General features: G+C 39.3%; 1 protein-coding gene across 1 annotated transcript; it reads left to right on the top strand.

Annotated features, from left to right (window-relative positions):
* Positions 1–619: 619 nt before the first annotated feature.
* On the top strand, positions 620–5,383 carry LOC149434138 (uncharacterized). The gene is made up of 2 exons (XM_089664061.1): positions 620–5,204; positions 5,297–5,383. The coding sequence occupies exon 1, from the start codon at positions 917–919 to the stop codon at positions 4,976–4,978; it is 4,062 nt and encodes a 1,353-aa protein (XP_089520187.1). The 5' UTR covers positions 620–916; the 3' UTR covers positions 4,979–5,204; positions 5,297–5,383.
* The last annotated feature ends 11,213 nt before the right edge of the window (positions 5,384–16,596 follow it).

Genomic DNA, 16,596 nt, shown 5'->3' with positions numbered 1-16,596 from the left:
GCCGAGAACTTATAACAAATCGGATCTGTCGTCATCCAAAGCAGAAACCGCCAGATCTAAGCGTTCAAGTTCCAGGCATTCAAACGTCACAGACCTATCGTCAGTCAGTGCTGGGGCAGCCAGGAGTAAGCATACAAGTTCCAGACATTCTAGCGTCACAAACTTGTCTTCAGTCAGCGCTATCGCAGCCAGGGCACAAGCCAAGGCCGAGGCCGCATGCGCCATGGCCTCCTATGCCATACAGGAAGCAAAGCTTATGAAAGAGCAAGGCTACCTAGATGAAGAGCAGAAGAAGAGACAAGCCGAAGGGGAAGCTGAAATAAAAAAGAGACAAGCCGAAGGGGAAGCAGAAATGCTTAGGAGAAAGGCAGAAGTACAAGCCTCTTTACACATACTTAAGCAACAGAAAATAGCTGCAGCAGCCATAGCTGAAGCCGAAGTTCTTGCGAGAGCTGCAGATATTCATTTTGTAGAGAGCGATGTACTGGAAACCCTGATAACACCTCTCAGTACATTCCAACGCACCCGTGAGTACGTGCAATCACAAGCAACCCTGTACCCTGATAAACAGCCTAGTGATGCACCGAAACCATCAAGGACCCAGTTGGGAGCGGACAGCTTTGATGTTACGCATCACTACAAGACTGAACCTGAACCGCCACGTGATAAGTCAACCAATCACGGGCTCAGATACCAAACCGCCAACACGCTAAGAAACCAAGTAGATGGCGATATAACCTCTCCTCGTGCAAAACCAGATCTAGACTACAATAGAGGAGAGCAACCATCTGACCAAAATAGACTTAGTCAAATACCTCAACGAACCCATCAGTCACTATCAGCCAGTAGTCCCGCGTTTGTACCCAGAACAAACGCACCTGACACAGCAAGGGTTACAGACGTGTCGAAATACCTGATGCGCCGTGAGATGGTGAGCACTGGTCTCTTGAAGTTCGACGATCGTCCTGAAAACTACTGGGCCTGGAGGTCATCCTTCCTAAGCAGCACCCAAAACTTAGAGCTGACAGACAGAGAGAAGCTCGACCTACTCGCCAAATACCTAGGACCAGAGTCCTCAGAGCAGGCCAAAAGAATCAGGTCAGTGCATGTCCATGATGCAACAGCAGGACTTGCGATGGTCTGGCAGAGAATGGAAGACTGCTATGGGTCACCTGAAGTAATAGAAGAAGCACTTTTAAAGAAAATTGAAACTTGCCCGAAAATGACAAACAAAGACAATCAGAAGCTGAGAGAGCTCGGAGACCTACTCTTAGAGATAGAAGCAGCAAAGACTAGTGGAACTCTGCCAGGTCTCTTATACTTAGACACAGCACGTGGAGTAGAGCCCATAATCGAGAAGCTCCCTTTCAACCTGCAAGAAAGGTGGGTCTCTCAAGCATCTAGATACAAGAAAGACTATCGAGTTGCATTTCCACCGTTTGTCTTCCTTGCTGAATTCGTTGTAGACCAAGCTAAGACACGCAATGACCCAAGCTTCGCCTTCCTGAACAAGAGAGTTGCAAGCGCCCCAAGGACAGAGAAGCAGCCGCCAATACACTACAAAGAACGCAGAGCAACAGTGTCTGTGCGGAAGACAGAAGTCCCGCCTGAGGCTGCAGCCAATCAGGAAGACAACACAAGCAAGGAAGTTGAGGATCCAGACAAACAGTGCCCAATACACAACAAGCCTCATCCACTAAGAAAATGTCGCAGTTTCAGAAGTAAGACATTAGAGGAGCGCAAGGCTTACCTTAAAGACAATCACATTTGTTTCAGATGCTGCGCCTCAATGCAACATCTTGCAAAGGACTGTAAGAGAGAAATACGGTGCACAGAATGCAACAATGACCGACATCTGTCAGCACTGCACCCAGGACCACCACCATGGAGATCAGAAGTTCCAGCAACTCAAGAAGATCATGGTGGGGAGCAAAAAGAAAGTGCAACACCAGCGATAACTTCAAAGTGTACTGAGATCTGTACAGAACCAGGACTCTCTAGATCATGCTCCAAGATATGCTTAGTCAAAGTGTATCCCAACGGTCTCAGAGAAAAGGCAGTGAAGATGTATACAGTCCTAGACGAACAAAGCAACAGGTCTCTAGCAAAGACAGAGTTCTTCGACCTCTTCGGTGACACAGGAAGTTCAACTCCATACACCTTGAAGACATGTTCTGGAGTTATAGAGACATCAGGGAGAAGAGCAAACAACTACACCATCGAGTCATTAGATGGCAAGACGCAGCTGACTCTTCCTACCCTCATAGAATGTGACATGATACCAGATGACAGGTCAGAGATTCCCACACCTGAAGTGGCACGTCACTACCCTCATCTCATGCGAATAGCAGACAAGATCCCAACACTCAACCCAGATGCTGCAATCGTCCTTCTACTAGGAAGAGACATACTGAGAGTGCACAAGGTCAGAGAACAATACAATGGGCCGCACAATGCACCATTTGCTCAACGTCTTGATCTTGGATGGGTTATCGTTGGAAATGTATGTCTGGACGGACTTCACAAACCCGCAAAGGTGAATGTCTACAGAACAAATCTGCTGCAGAACGGTCGCACATCATGTCTTTGCCCATGTAACAACAGCATGGAGATTAAAGAGAAACTATCTAACCCAACACATCCCCAGAACATCCAGAGGTTCCTGGAAGATACAGCCTCAGCTGAAGATTCAGATCAGCTAGGCCACAAAGTGTTTGAGAGAACTCAAGATGATGACAAACTAGCACCATCTGTTGAAGATAACCTCTTCCTTGAGATCATGGATAGAGAAGTCTTCAAAGACAAAGCAGGCAGTTGGGTAGCCCCACTACCATTCCGTACACCACGGCATCGTCTTCCCAACAACAGAGTGCAAGCAGAGAAACGCCTTGCGCTATTGCAGCGCACTCTTGAAAGAAAGCCAGACATGAAAGAACACTTCCAAGAATTCATGCGGAAAATCTTTGACAAAGATCAAGCTGAAAAAGCACCAGCACTGCATGAAAAACAAGAACGCTGGTACTTGCCAATATTCGGAGTGTACCATCCTCAAAAACCAGGTCAGATACGTGTAGTATTTGATTCCAGTGCAAAGCATGAAGGTATTTCCCTTAATGATGTACTTCTCAGCGGACCAGACCTGAACAACACACTTCTTGGAGTCCTTATCAGATTCCGAAGAGAACTTGTTGCAGTAACAGCAGATGTACAGCAGATGTTCTACTGCTTCCTTGTCCGTGAAGACCACAGAGACTACCTGAGGTTCCTATGGTATGAAGACAACGACCTCAACAAAGGTATCATAGAGTATAGGATGAAAGTACATGTGTTTGGGAACAGTCCCTCACCAGCTGTCGCTATCTACAACTTGAGACGAGCAGCGCAGCAAGGTGACAGACACAACCCTGAAGCCAAACAATTTGTTATGAAAAACTTTTATGTAGATGATGGACTTGCTTCCTTCTCCAGTAGTGGAGAAGCCATTAACATTTTAAAAAACACTAGAGACTTGCTAGCAGAATCTAACATAAGACTGCACAAAGTGGCTTCCAACAACAGCAAAGTAATGGAAGCATTCCCAGCAGAAGACCGTGCAAAAGACCTCAAAGACCTAGATCTAGGTACAGATTCACCACCCCTTCAAAGAAGCTTAGGGCTTAGTTGGGACTTGAAAACTGACAGCTTCACCTTCCGAGTATCAAGGGAAGAGAAGCCTTTCACAAAGCGAGGTGTCTTGTCTACGGTCAACCGTCTTTACGATCCCTTGGGGTTCGTAGCACCCATCACCATGCAAGGCAAAGCTCTTTTGAGAGAGATTACAACTGAGCTAGAACAAAGTGATTGGGACACACCTCTACCTGAAAAGAAAGAAATGCAGTGGAAGTTGTGGAAAGACTCTTTGCTGGAGCTTGAGCGATTTAGCATCCAAAGACCATATGTCTCTGTTTCTTTGTCTGTTACAAAACGAAGAGAGATACACGTGTTTTCAGATGCATCCACCGTGGCTATAGCAGCTGTAGCCTACCTTAGAGTCATAGACACTCAGGGACAAAGCCATGCAGGATTCATCTTGGGAAAGTCCAAACTGGCTCCAAGACCTGCTCACACGGTCCCACGCTTAGAACTTTGTGCTGCTGTCCTAGCTGTGGAGATAGCAGACTTACTCATTGCGGAACTGGACATCGAGATCCATGCAGTGAACTTCTACACAGACTTCAAGATTGTTTTAGGTTATATCCATAACGCTTCAAGAAGATTCTACACATACGTGTCAAACAGAGTAACACGTATCAGAAAGTGTACAAGTCCAGAACAGTGGCATCACATCAGTACAGACAAGAACCCTGCTGGTCATGGGACTAGACTGGTACCAGCTGCTGTCCTCAAACAGACTAACTGGTTCACAGGTCCATCCTTCTTGACTGGACCAGAAACTGAAGAGACTGATCAGAAAGGAACTTTTCAGCTTGTAGAACCAGACCAAGACAAAGAGGTAAGACCTCTAGTTGCAGTTTACAAGACTCTAGCCACCAGAGAAGGTATTGGCTCATGTAGCTTCGAAAGGTTTTCCAGCTGGAAGTCACTCATCCGTGCCATAGGGAAACTCATCTGCTTGGCCAGATCCTTCAGCAAAACAGCCAGTGTTGACCAGGGTAACAATGACTATCTTGAGCGAGCCAATGTCACCATTATCAGATGTGATATCTTCTGGAAGAGATGGAGACAGGAGTACCTGACGACCCTGCAACCACGCAACAAATGGCAAGCTGACAAGCCCAACTTACAAGTTGGAGATGTTGTTCTACTAAAAGACTCTCAGGTCCACAGGAACGAGTGGCCAGTTGGACTCATTGTGGGGACTGATGCTAGCAGTGATAGCAGAGTCAGGAAAGTAGAGGTCAGAGTAGTAAAACGGGGCACCCCTAAGGTGTACCTTAGACCCATCACGGAAGTCGTTTTACTCCTTCCAAGAGTTTAATAGTGGCATATCATTATTATGCCAGGTGGGGAGTGTGCTGCCTTGTATTACACAAGGCATTCTTTAGCATTTAGCAGTGTCTGTCCCCTTAAGGCTAGGGACGTCCTGTTTGCTAACTTGGGAGGAAGTGACCTCATCTCTTCAGACTGAAGAAATTCTACAATGCAAGTACATGTGGGATGCTGTTCCCTCTTCATATATGGGCTTGATTAGACCCCCAAAGTCTGTAAGTACCCCTCCTATATACTGAGGAATGTTATGCACATAGCTAGGAAGTTAGATATGTACTTATGTTTGTTTATTCTGTTTGTATTTCAGTTTTACCGCATTTATTCACATTCATCCGCACATTCATTCATTCTCATTATGATCACATGTTATCAGTAAAAGATCATCGGTTATCAATCATCGACTCTTTACTGTGTGGACATCAAAGGTTATACTGCCTGTAATCCTCTGTAACCCTTTCATAACTGCAGAGAAGGCAGGACAGCAAGTATGAATGATACTTTACCCATAAGCTGGACCTTAATGCCACAGTAATACCCACAGTTACAAGGATACAAGGGTATTGGTCTTAAAGGGGTTCCTTCCCTCTGTATTTTAGGAAGTCTTATATAAGCATGGTGTAGCTTTCCCAGAATATAGGCAGTAGTACAAAGTTTGATCAATGGCTTATGCCTTTGACAGTTGTAGTTATCCTATCACCTTTTTCTTTTAACAGCTAGTGGGTTCCGTGATTCACAGATATTGGTATCAGAAAGTGATCATCTTAGAATAATAATCAGACCTAATGCTAACCAAACCAAAGCACCATCAGGAAATGGAAATTGCAAACACAAAAAGTACAAAAATGCACTGTATGTCCACAAAGAAATAGTAAATTAATTAAAAAAAACAGGTAAAACTATAGCTATAAAGACAACCCCCAATAGAGTAATATAGATGATACTGCAAAGCGACAGGAGCGAATTCTCTCCCCCCACCCCAGGTGAGATCTGAACATTGTACATCATGTGTATCTTGATTCTCATTAAATAAATTCGGGTTTGAAATATATCTGTTACACAGCATATGTACAGTATATACAGTACTTATAGGAATAGCACATCTTTACACCGGGGTTGCCAACCATCAGTAAATTTACGGACAGTTTGTAAAAGTGATTTTTACAACTCTTTATAAATATCAGGGGCTGATAATCTGTCATGCTGTGTTGACTCTTGGAAGTGTAAACCAGTCAAATTTCCTCTTTTGGGTATTGTCAGTGTTTCCGTATTGTGTTTTTGCTGTTTTTCTTTCTTTTTTTTGAGAGTCCAGTTACATATAAAATGAATCACCAACCACAAAAACAGCATTGTGTAATACATTGGGTCAAGAGTCAATACAATCAGACCAGCCTGCTAAACATAAGCAAACACTAACAGCATCCAAAACAGAAAAAAATAAGAGAGAAAGAAAGGAAAGAAAAAAAAAGGGGGGGGGGGTCAAGAAGAGAAAAGAGGAAGAATGAAAAGACACAGCGTTTATGCTGTTTAAATATTGATTGTCTTAGTTTTTAATGTTATTTTTCAGGTAGTCAATAAAAAAATGTGCTCTGTCAGTAATTTTTCATGTTTTGTCAGTAAAAAATGCAGCACGAGGTTGGTAACACTGCTTTACACATTTTTGCTTCTGTGCCAGATATGTAATTTGTGATAGCCAAATCTATTCTTCAGAGAAGTAGATCTCCCTTTATCTGCTAGCAGGATGATTATGTATGAATCTCTACTGAACAACGTAAGAGTCCTCTTTTGTAGCAGGGTCAAGTTGGAATGAGGAATGTTTGTGCTGAATAGGAAAGCCTAGACTCTCAGGTGGAGTTGTTCTGCCTCTTCCCCAGTTAGCTGGTTGCTATGGACTGAAGATTTGCCAGGTGTGATGAAAGCCACTCCAGTGACCTAAATGGATGTCACAGCCAGCAACTTTCTCAGACTGGGTAATCTTTCTGTCTGAAGCGTTACTTTGCGCACTTGTCTCTATTGTCTGAGGTGTTCCAATTTGTTTTCTATGTTCTATTCTTAATTCTAGTCTTTGGAAGCAAAGTAGTAAACTGTTGTTCATCTCTCTTTCCATGTCTTTGATGTGTTTGGCTAGCTGTGATTGCTCTGCATATACAATTGTTGTTTCTAGAATGCCAGCAAGTTGTGTAACAACTTCAAGTCCGGACACTTTTACCCCCTTCCTGTCCAGGCCAATTTTCAGCTTTCAGCGCTATCACACTTTGAATGACAATTGCGTGGTCATTCAACACTGTACCCATATGAATTGTTTAGCATTTTTTTGAGACAGATAAAACTTTATTTTGGTGATATTTATTCACCACTGGGATTTTTTTTTTTTTTTTGCTATATAAATTAAAAAGTCCAAAAATTTTTTTAAAAAAAGTGTTTTTCTTATAAAAGTTTGCAAATAAATAATCTTTCTTCATAAATCTTGGCCAACATTTATTCAGTTATCTTTTTAGTAAAACAAAATAACCCAAATTAGTTTATAACCAAAATTATTATTTTTCTACATTTTTTTAAATATTTTTATTTTTTTTACATTATTATTTATGGGGTTTTTTTCATAAAGGCTGTAAAAGCAATCATTTCTCCTTCTCCCTGGCTGCATTCTTGCAGCCATTGAGAAATACTGTGTGAGCTGTGATTGGTCACAGCTTGTCACGTGGTACAAGGCTGTTGTGAATAGCCTTGTAACATGTGATCTCTGTGATCATTCACAGATTTCACACGTAGTAAGCAATGATGTCACAAGTGACATCTTGCTTACTACTATTCATGTGATCACTGATTGGCCAATCAGTGATCACATGATCAGGACCTCACACAGAGATCCTGTATAGCGATCGGTGTTCCACTGTGTCCGGAGGACACAGCAGGCACTGGATCGTGTTGCCGCGCGCTCCCAGGGAACACGCACAGGCTGAAAATGCGGACGCCCGCTCCTGCACTGCTCCCGTCCAGCCGTTTATTTATATGGGCCAGACGGGAAGTGGTTAAAGCCCTTTTTAGAAAATCTTATTGGCCCTGTGATGTTTACCATGGAACGCATCACTCAATATATTTCCACACATTCCTGGGAAAAGCCTGAAGTAAGGGTGTGCTGTAGCAACACTGGAGTTAAAACAGACCAGAAAATGTCATGTCACCAGCACATAGGGGATCATGTCATGACATCACATGTTGTTCAAATTTTGTTTTCAATTCATCACATCACAGTGAGTACCAATGCAACATTTCAAGGCCACACAGGACCCCCTTGTCAGGCATGTGCGCAGTGCATGAAGCAAACATTTATATCAACATCCACCAACCAAGGCTTGTGTCCCTACCATGTTGCACCACCATCTTTCCAATTTAGGGTAGCAGTAAAACTGAGCACAGTAGACACTTCCTGAGAAGTCTAACCATCTCATAACTTGCCAGGGTTATACATATTTATTCTGACAAGACTGGTAAAAGTAAACAGCTTGATATCATGTACCAAAAGTTTTTAGGACATGGGTATCCAGTCCTGGATCAAATTCTTGCTAGAGGTTTAAATTAGTTGTTTATCAAATGCAAATTTTCAGGGAAAATTACACTTTGATGAATTTTAGTGCAAACAAACACAATATCCAATTTTGTGGTAAAATGTAAAAGATGATGGTATGCCAAGTAAATAGATACCTAATATGTCACATTTTAAAATTGCACATGCCTGTGGAGTGGCAACAAACTACTGTACATTTAATTATCCATATACCACTCTTTAAAAGCCTTTACAGGTTACCATTTTAGAGTTAAACAGGACATCTGGTGTTAAAATGATTGCTCTCTTTAAAAAAAAAATAATTTGAGCAGCTTTATTGCTATCACAAAGGATGAACATTCCTTGTGATAGCATGGGCAGTGACAGGTACTCTTTATTGAGAGATCTGGGGTCTATTAGACCCATAATCTCTACTCTGTCCTCAAAAGCATTTGATCAAACCAAGATTAGGAAGGAAGGAATGTATGTTCCTTCTTGTCCTCTGTCTGCAATCAGCAAGGCCGAATGTAGTGGTCCCGTGCTTCAAAAGGGCACGGGAGAGCCCAGGAATGGTAGCAGGAGAGCAGGACAGCACTGAAAACAGGAAAATGGCCTAGTAATGAAGGGGTATAACATGCTGGTATTGAAGTGGTTAACATCCTAAAAACAGATACTTCCCTATCATCTAACCTAAAGGTACTACCACTTTATGTCCATAGACATAATATTCATTGCAAGATTTCCCAGTTGTTCCCAGGCCAAAATACACAAGCCTTCAGATTTTCAGGAAAAACAGGGTGTCACAAATGCCACAACTATAACATCTGCAACCCCTTAAAATGTGATGAGCATTTTTCACCTCTACATAAGGGAATCAATGCCCTATACAGGATCTTAATACAGCACATAAACCGATCTTTAATGCTTACATATTAAAATTCCTGTAAACTCACATACTGTATGTGGGAAAAATTATATCCCTTTTATGGATGTCATAGCAATACCTTGTTTGGAATAACTGTTTTTAAGTATTGTTTTCCAACATATTGTTGTTTTGTAAATACAGTCAGGCTGTTATCATTGATACCCCATTTTCCTTCTATTTTATTTATTTATTTATTTATTTATTCTTTCCCTCTTCCCCTTACATAATCCCCTTTCCCCCTCTGCTTGATGTGCTCTTTATTCCATACACTCACTTGCACACATTTAATTTACTCACTTTTCTTCCTTTCTCACATACATGTGCTTATTTCTGTGAGCAGCGACAGCTGGAGCCATCATTCGACAATCCAGCTCTTCTGGGACTTCCCTCAATATCTGTTTTCATAGCATGAAGTATAATGGCAAGTATTCTGGATTCGGTGATGATCAAAGGTACATTTGACTTTTTTATTACAGCTATATACTTTTCTGTATGCACGTGATCATCTTTACTAAATTACCATTGAATACACTATTTTGGTGGGTTTATGATTTTATTATAACATCAGAGGTCAGTTGGTAGTATTAATCCCATGCTTGATGAAGGATTCCTGCAAGGTCTTGAAATATTGCACTAACCCTGACTGTGATGTGGTCACTTCAATAAACACTTGGACTACTGTGGAACCCAAGCACAAGCTGCTAGATGTAGTGTCCATGATGTCAGCATTTGAGGTTACAGTTGTTCCTTTTATTAAGTACGTTTCTCAATTTCATGGAAAGTACCCCAAATAGAATTTTCAATATGTCCATGAGGGTTTCTGAAGGGATCTGAAGGCGTATGAATCGGTATGATCCAATGAAGGTCTTTAGGATGTATAAATTGGTGCTGATTTGTAGTCTGAAGGTGCACTAATTGAGACTGATCTGAAGTATGAAGGTGCTGAAATTAAAGCTAATCTGAATGTAATTAGCAAAACTATGCAATAATATTATGAGTACAAAGCACTATTGTTCACTGGCACATCTGTTGTCTAATGTTTGCAAATTGCCAGTTAATGTAAAATAGGTTGATGCTTACACTTTTCTGCACTGCTACCTGAAACCTACAACTCCATTCAGGTATAAAAGCTCAAGAAACACAGGGATTGGAGCACATAGAGCAAATTTATTGCTCATAATTAGCAGCAGCTGTTACTTACTGAGTTTGATCAATAAATTAATTCCTTGTGCTGCAGGGGGTTTGATCTGAGCCCATAGCAATTATCAGTGAATTGCACTAAGCTAAGGACACCTACACATTTAAAAAAATTTTGGTTATCACACTTACACTGATCTGAGGTGTGATTGGGATTTTTTTAATATATATTTCTTAAAACTATCTCTTGAGGAAATGTAATTACAGAGTATTATGTTGGTACAAGGACAGTGGGCCCTCCTTCTTCCATTTTCCAGCAGGCCTCAGTGTACCAGTCTGCCCCTGTGCAAACTTCACTCAATTTGAATAAATTCAGTGGAGGCATTTCTGTTTTTTCCCCAGGGTTTAACAGCTGGGTGAGAGAATTTACGACCCTAGAGTTTAGATGGAGAGCAGTGTGAGAGCAAGAAGATTGACAGCAAGATTATCTAGCAAAACATCTAGATGAAATATTGATATGCAGAGCACAGGATATGAAATACCTTTCTGCAACTAGAAAGGTTTTTTTTTGACAGAAGAGAGATATTATATATACTATGAACTTTCCCTCATTTCAGAACTTTATTAGGGAGTCAGCTTAATTATTTGTGAACATTAACATCTATATATTCTCAGTATATCCAGCTTTCTAGTGCTTGATCATTTGAATTCTAATGTAGATGTTATTGTTTTTAAGCACATCCTAGAATCCAACATGTGCAAAAGTTGTGTAAATCATGGAAGTGTTGGAGGTGCATAAAATTCTTCAGCCATGAATATTTCATTGTGGTGTACTTTATATTCCTATCTCTTGTGCCTTTCTCCAATCGTGTTGCTTTATTTATGTCCTCGGTCCACTAGATATATCTAAGATAACCTGAGCTATAAACCCCTTGTTCCTTTGTAAGAAATTATATTTTAAAGAGCTCACTAATGCAATTATTTTCTTTTACAAAATGACAAATACACTTTTTAACTTAGGTTTTAAATATAGCTGGATTTAATTTCTGCTGCATAAAATGCAGATATGATGTTCATACAGTAGGTACGATTCTTTTGCCCCTAAATGGTTTCTTAGAAAGTATTAATATGTAGAAGGAGTTGGAGGAACCCCTACTTTACAGTTAATTTATTAAAGTGGATATTTGGAATTCCAGAAAGTCATTCAAAATTTAATGAGTATCAAAAATGTACAGTATTTATTTAGTCATCTACACATGAAGGCACTTTCAAAGTTAAAAACATTTAAAAATTGGCTGAGGCATGCTTCCAAACACCACTAGAGTCAAAAGAAACAGTAAGATCCATGAATTTATTGGAATATGTCAAAATAGAGATGCCTCCAAAATGTATAGAAATCTTGATAAAAAGGACTTCCAAAACCAATGTCCTCAGATTCTAATATGTTTTGGACACTTTAATTTATAATATAAAGCTTGTCAGGATTCAAAGAGGCACAATAATGTTCAAATAAACTTTGATTTTGAAAATATGGAAGTCTAAAGAAGCTTGGCTCTTTTTCATATAGTGGAATGTATTCCAAAAAATCTTTCAATTTCAATAGTTTTCATATAAATTTGATCATTCCAGAATAATAATCCCCTGTAAATATTGTCGGTGGAAACAAACTTCACCTCTGCAGTGCAGTGTTGATATTAACTGCTTCAACAAACAGTCTGAAAGGGGGGTCATCCAATACACAAACATATAGCCTGAAATAGTAGAAATTAGGTATATAGTTGAAAATGTCACAGTGGAGAGTAGTGTCACACATACTGCAAAAATTCACTATATTATAATTTTTTTTATTTGACTTTTGTTTCTGTTTTTGGTTCACTATTACGGTTTTCCATTTTAATCTGCACAGAAAGTCTTTAGCAGACTTGCAGCTAGTTGTTTAGCTTGCTAGTGAAGCATCCCTCAATGTGTTCTAAAATGTTGCTTACTGAATACTGAAAATGTCTATAAAGTGAAATGTGGCCACGGGGAGCTTCACTTCCCAGCTGTTACTGTCACATACTGACACCATGCAGTGGTGTCTGTCATGCAATGCACCCCAAGCTGGAAGCATTGATACAGGTAAGAAAAACAGTTGCAGTGGAACCCTGATGTAAGGCAATCACTAACAGATCTCTTTAGTGATTTCCTTTTTTAAATATAATGCTTTTCACCTTTCTTTCATCCATTCCCTTTCCTTCATCCTGTTCATCCATTACATCTCGGGGACAGAGCAATGTCACCCTGACCAAGGACCTACATGCTAGGATCACCAGGTATTATTTTAATAAAACCTTCAAATTTAAAATTTGTAAAAAATTACTTTTGAAAGCACAGTAATATAGTAAAGCCTTTTGAGATTTTAGTGATTGGGTTTGCATAAACTTTGATTCAAAGACTGTTAATATACAGTCCAATAATTCCATTAAATGAGAGTACAATAAAAATAGAAACTCATAAATAAAACAATGTTATTTGAAATGAAATGAAATTCTTTGATCCCCAATTATTGCCTTATATCAGGTTTATTTTATCACAATTTTGTTTGGGTAACAGCATTTGCAAAATGCTAGAAACTGAATATTAGTTGTTCCAATTATAAAATGGATAAGCACTAGTCTTGTTAACTAGGAGATCTGCCTGGTTTCCTGATAAATATACAAAAAAGAATTGATGAAAGCTGAAGCTCTGTCTAGATAAAGAACATAGTTCAAATGATCAGATGTTACAGAAAATGTTTCAAATGTAAGAATTGTAAATGTGGCATCCATCTAATTCAGAAATTCAATTCCATCATGCCCCATTCATTGTTAAATGTTTTTATAGTATGATATCATTATAATTGCAACAAATATGTTTATACTCATTTTCTTTGATATTTGCATGGAAAAATCACACTCCTACAGTGTATGTTATAAAGGAATAACAATCAGACATAATTACATACAATATTTTCCTAATACAATAATGCATTTCTTATTATTTCAATGTAAAAGTACATAGTTGCCCAGGGATAAGTGGATTAAATTATCTCAAAGTGCAACAGAACCATACAAGCGAAAAAATATTGTTTTTTGTGAGTTTACATTATTTACATTAGAAAAAAATAGAAATATTGGGCAAATATTAGAACTAAAGTGAACCTGTCAGTCAGCAGTTTTTTAGTGCCTGTTATTTAAAGTGAAAAGTGTAATGGCTGTGACCTGTTTTTAATTTTTTTGAATAAGACTTTAAAATGTTTCGTATCTTATCCATATATATTGTGAATTTTTAAAATACAGTACAGCAGTTTTTGTCTCCTCTCAGACGTGATGTCTCTTAAACAAACCTCAAACTGGCAGTTGTAAAGGAATGAGTAATGTACGTAAGTCACTGTTCTGATTCATTTCCTTGAATATATAACCTTCAACTTAAGTTATTGAGTTTGAGAAACAACAGAAACAATATTTCAATTAATTTTAGTCTCTAAATATTAATATGGACATTGATGTACTCTGCACAAGCATGTTATCTTTTTTAATTAGTAACAGAATGTACAGATTTTCTTCTGTAAGTGATCATTTCTTTTTAAATCGATGTATTTTTTCTTTAGGAGTGCAACTAAATTAGGAGCACTACAGATGGTTTGAAGGGCTTGCTATTACCCCTGAGGCTGATTTAAACAGATCAACCCTCAACTAACCATTGACATAACAAATGTAGATATCCAGCCTTTAAAGTCACTATTAGTTTATTTGGCCCATTAACTTACAGATCTACAGATTTAAAATATAATATGGAGAAAACACTTCAAATTCATGATTTGTTGTATATAATCCTTCCCTTAGTGGGAACATTTAAAAAAAATGTTTAAAAGGTTTATTCGCCATTCACATAGCAAGAACATTCAGCGTTACAGCTGAATAGATACATTCCATGTTTTACAGGGCAAATGAAGATCATTTTACACATGCAATTCTCCAGAATGATACAGCAATAATGTGAATTTGTGTAGGAGTATAGTATATCAGAACACATCCAACTGGATTTCTCAAATCTGATGGCACATGAAGCACCTATACCAGTCACAGGTAAGTGGCAGCCATATATGTATAAAGCATAATAAAAGCTGTACATTAAAACAATAAAATAACCTTTACAATAAAGAACTAATGGAAGGAGTGCATCTGATCTCTTGCAGGAAGTGATATTACAAAATGACATTAAAGGCAAGTGCCAACTCCTCCCCTCCCTCACATGTGTATTCAGCTGAACATGTGACCTCATCTACATCATGATTCTCAGTTGTTATTCAGAGTGGCTTGCAAATCTACCCATTTAACCAGATTTAATAAAAGCATCATAGGTCATTCTATATAAAGGCAGGTCTGACTCTACTAGATTGCTATCACCTTCCGTGCATAAAAGTACAGGAGGTGAAAAAATAATTTTGTGGCAGCTTCCAATTCCTTATTGTCTAACAGACCCAATAAACATCTTTCTGGGCTGCAGATATTGGGTATGTCAAAACTGTCTGCATTAAATGTTGTAACTGGGGACCAGTAGGGCTTCACTTTGTCACAATACCAAACCATGTGTATAAACAAACCCTCTGCATTATTATATTTATGACATATAGAGCTGTCTTTTTTCCCATTTAGAACAGATGCAGAGGTGTGTAATATGTTTGGTGGAGAAATCACATTTGAATCATCATATCTTTAGATGAGATAACCGTGGCCAGATAAGTAATAAGATAAATCTGGCAGGGCACCCTCCCATCATTCCCATATTAGCAAATGTTCTATTCTCCCCCCACCCCCCTCCAAATTGGGCATGTGTTGTAGTTGAACATATTGGAAGCACCAAAAGGTCAGTACCTCCTTTTCTAGCTGCAAATCTCAGAAGGAAACAATAACTTTATCTTTGTACAGTTGGGCATATTTAGGGTCATACTGTACCCACCAATGACCCCTTCCACTTTGTAAAAGTCTGGTAAGAACGGGTTGAACCATAGGGGAGCATTAGGTGACTGGGACAAATAAACATCCCCCACTACCTTGGAAGCCTGTGCAAAAACTTTCCATGAAAATGGCAATAAACCTAGCCCCTTGGGTTTAGGTACAGGTTTAGGAGGAGAAAATCCACCAATCTTTATATACTATTTGTGCTGCCAGATAATATATACATAGGTCTTACGTGCCAGGACACCCCCTGTGGTGGGCAGTTGTAGAGTCTTTAACAAGTTTCTTGGGGGGGGGAGACCCCCACACAAATGACGTAGGTATTGAGTTCATTAATTGAAATATCCATTTTGCAATGCAGACCAGAGTATTAGCCAGGATATATAAAAATGTAGGTAAAAACATCATTTTAAACAAATTTATTCTGTTCAGCACTGTCAGGGGTAGGTTCCTCCACCTCCTAATTCTAGTTTTAAAGGCCTGTATAACCAGCAAAAGGTTGTTGGAAATATACACAGAGACAGGAAGTTGTATTACTGCCCCAAGTATTTGAATTTCTGGGGGACCAACACAGGGCATGACATTGGGAATCCACAAGGAAGATGGTTGACTTTGCCCAATTAATTTGAAAACCTGAAAAGTCACGGAACTCCATAATAATGGAAAATACATTTATCAGAGATTTGGTAGAATCATTGAGATATAAAAGCATATCATCTGTTTACAGAGATATATGCTCTTCAAGATTCCCCAGTTTCCATCCTTGTATTTTCTCAGAGGCTCTCAATTTCTATGCCAAGAGCTCAAGAGAGTAGATTGGGCAGGAATGTTTTAAACAGTATATTTCATAAGGATTTAAAGCCAGGGGACAGTTTGGAGAATAGGACTACTTTCCTTGTTGTTAATTGCTGCTGTAATGGCTACAAAAGGACTAAGCAAGGTTTATCTTGCACAGGACACAATGTAGCCCAATCCTGGACTTGTTTTCTTTAAAAGTAGGTAAGCAGAGCATTTTGTTTAGG

The sequence above is a fragment of the Staurois parvus genome, unplaced genomic scaffold (genome assembly GCF_062004578.1).
Source record: "Staurois parvus isolate SC_StPar_1 unplaced genomic scaffold, SC_StPar_1.0 ptg001822l, whole genome shotgun sequence".
Taxonomy (NCBI): Eukaryota; Metazoa; Chordata; class Amphibia; order Anura; family Ranidae; genus Staurois; species Staurois parvus.
The sequence above is the reverse complement of the archived record's forward strand: the minus strand, read 5'-3'. Positions and strand labels throughout refer to the sequence as shown.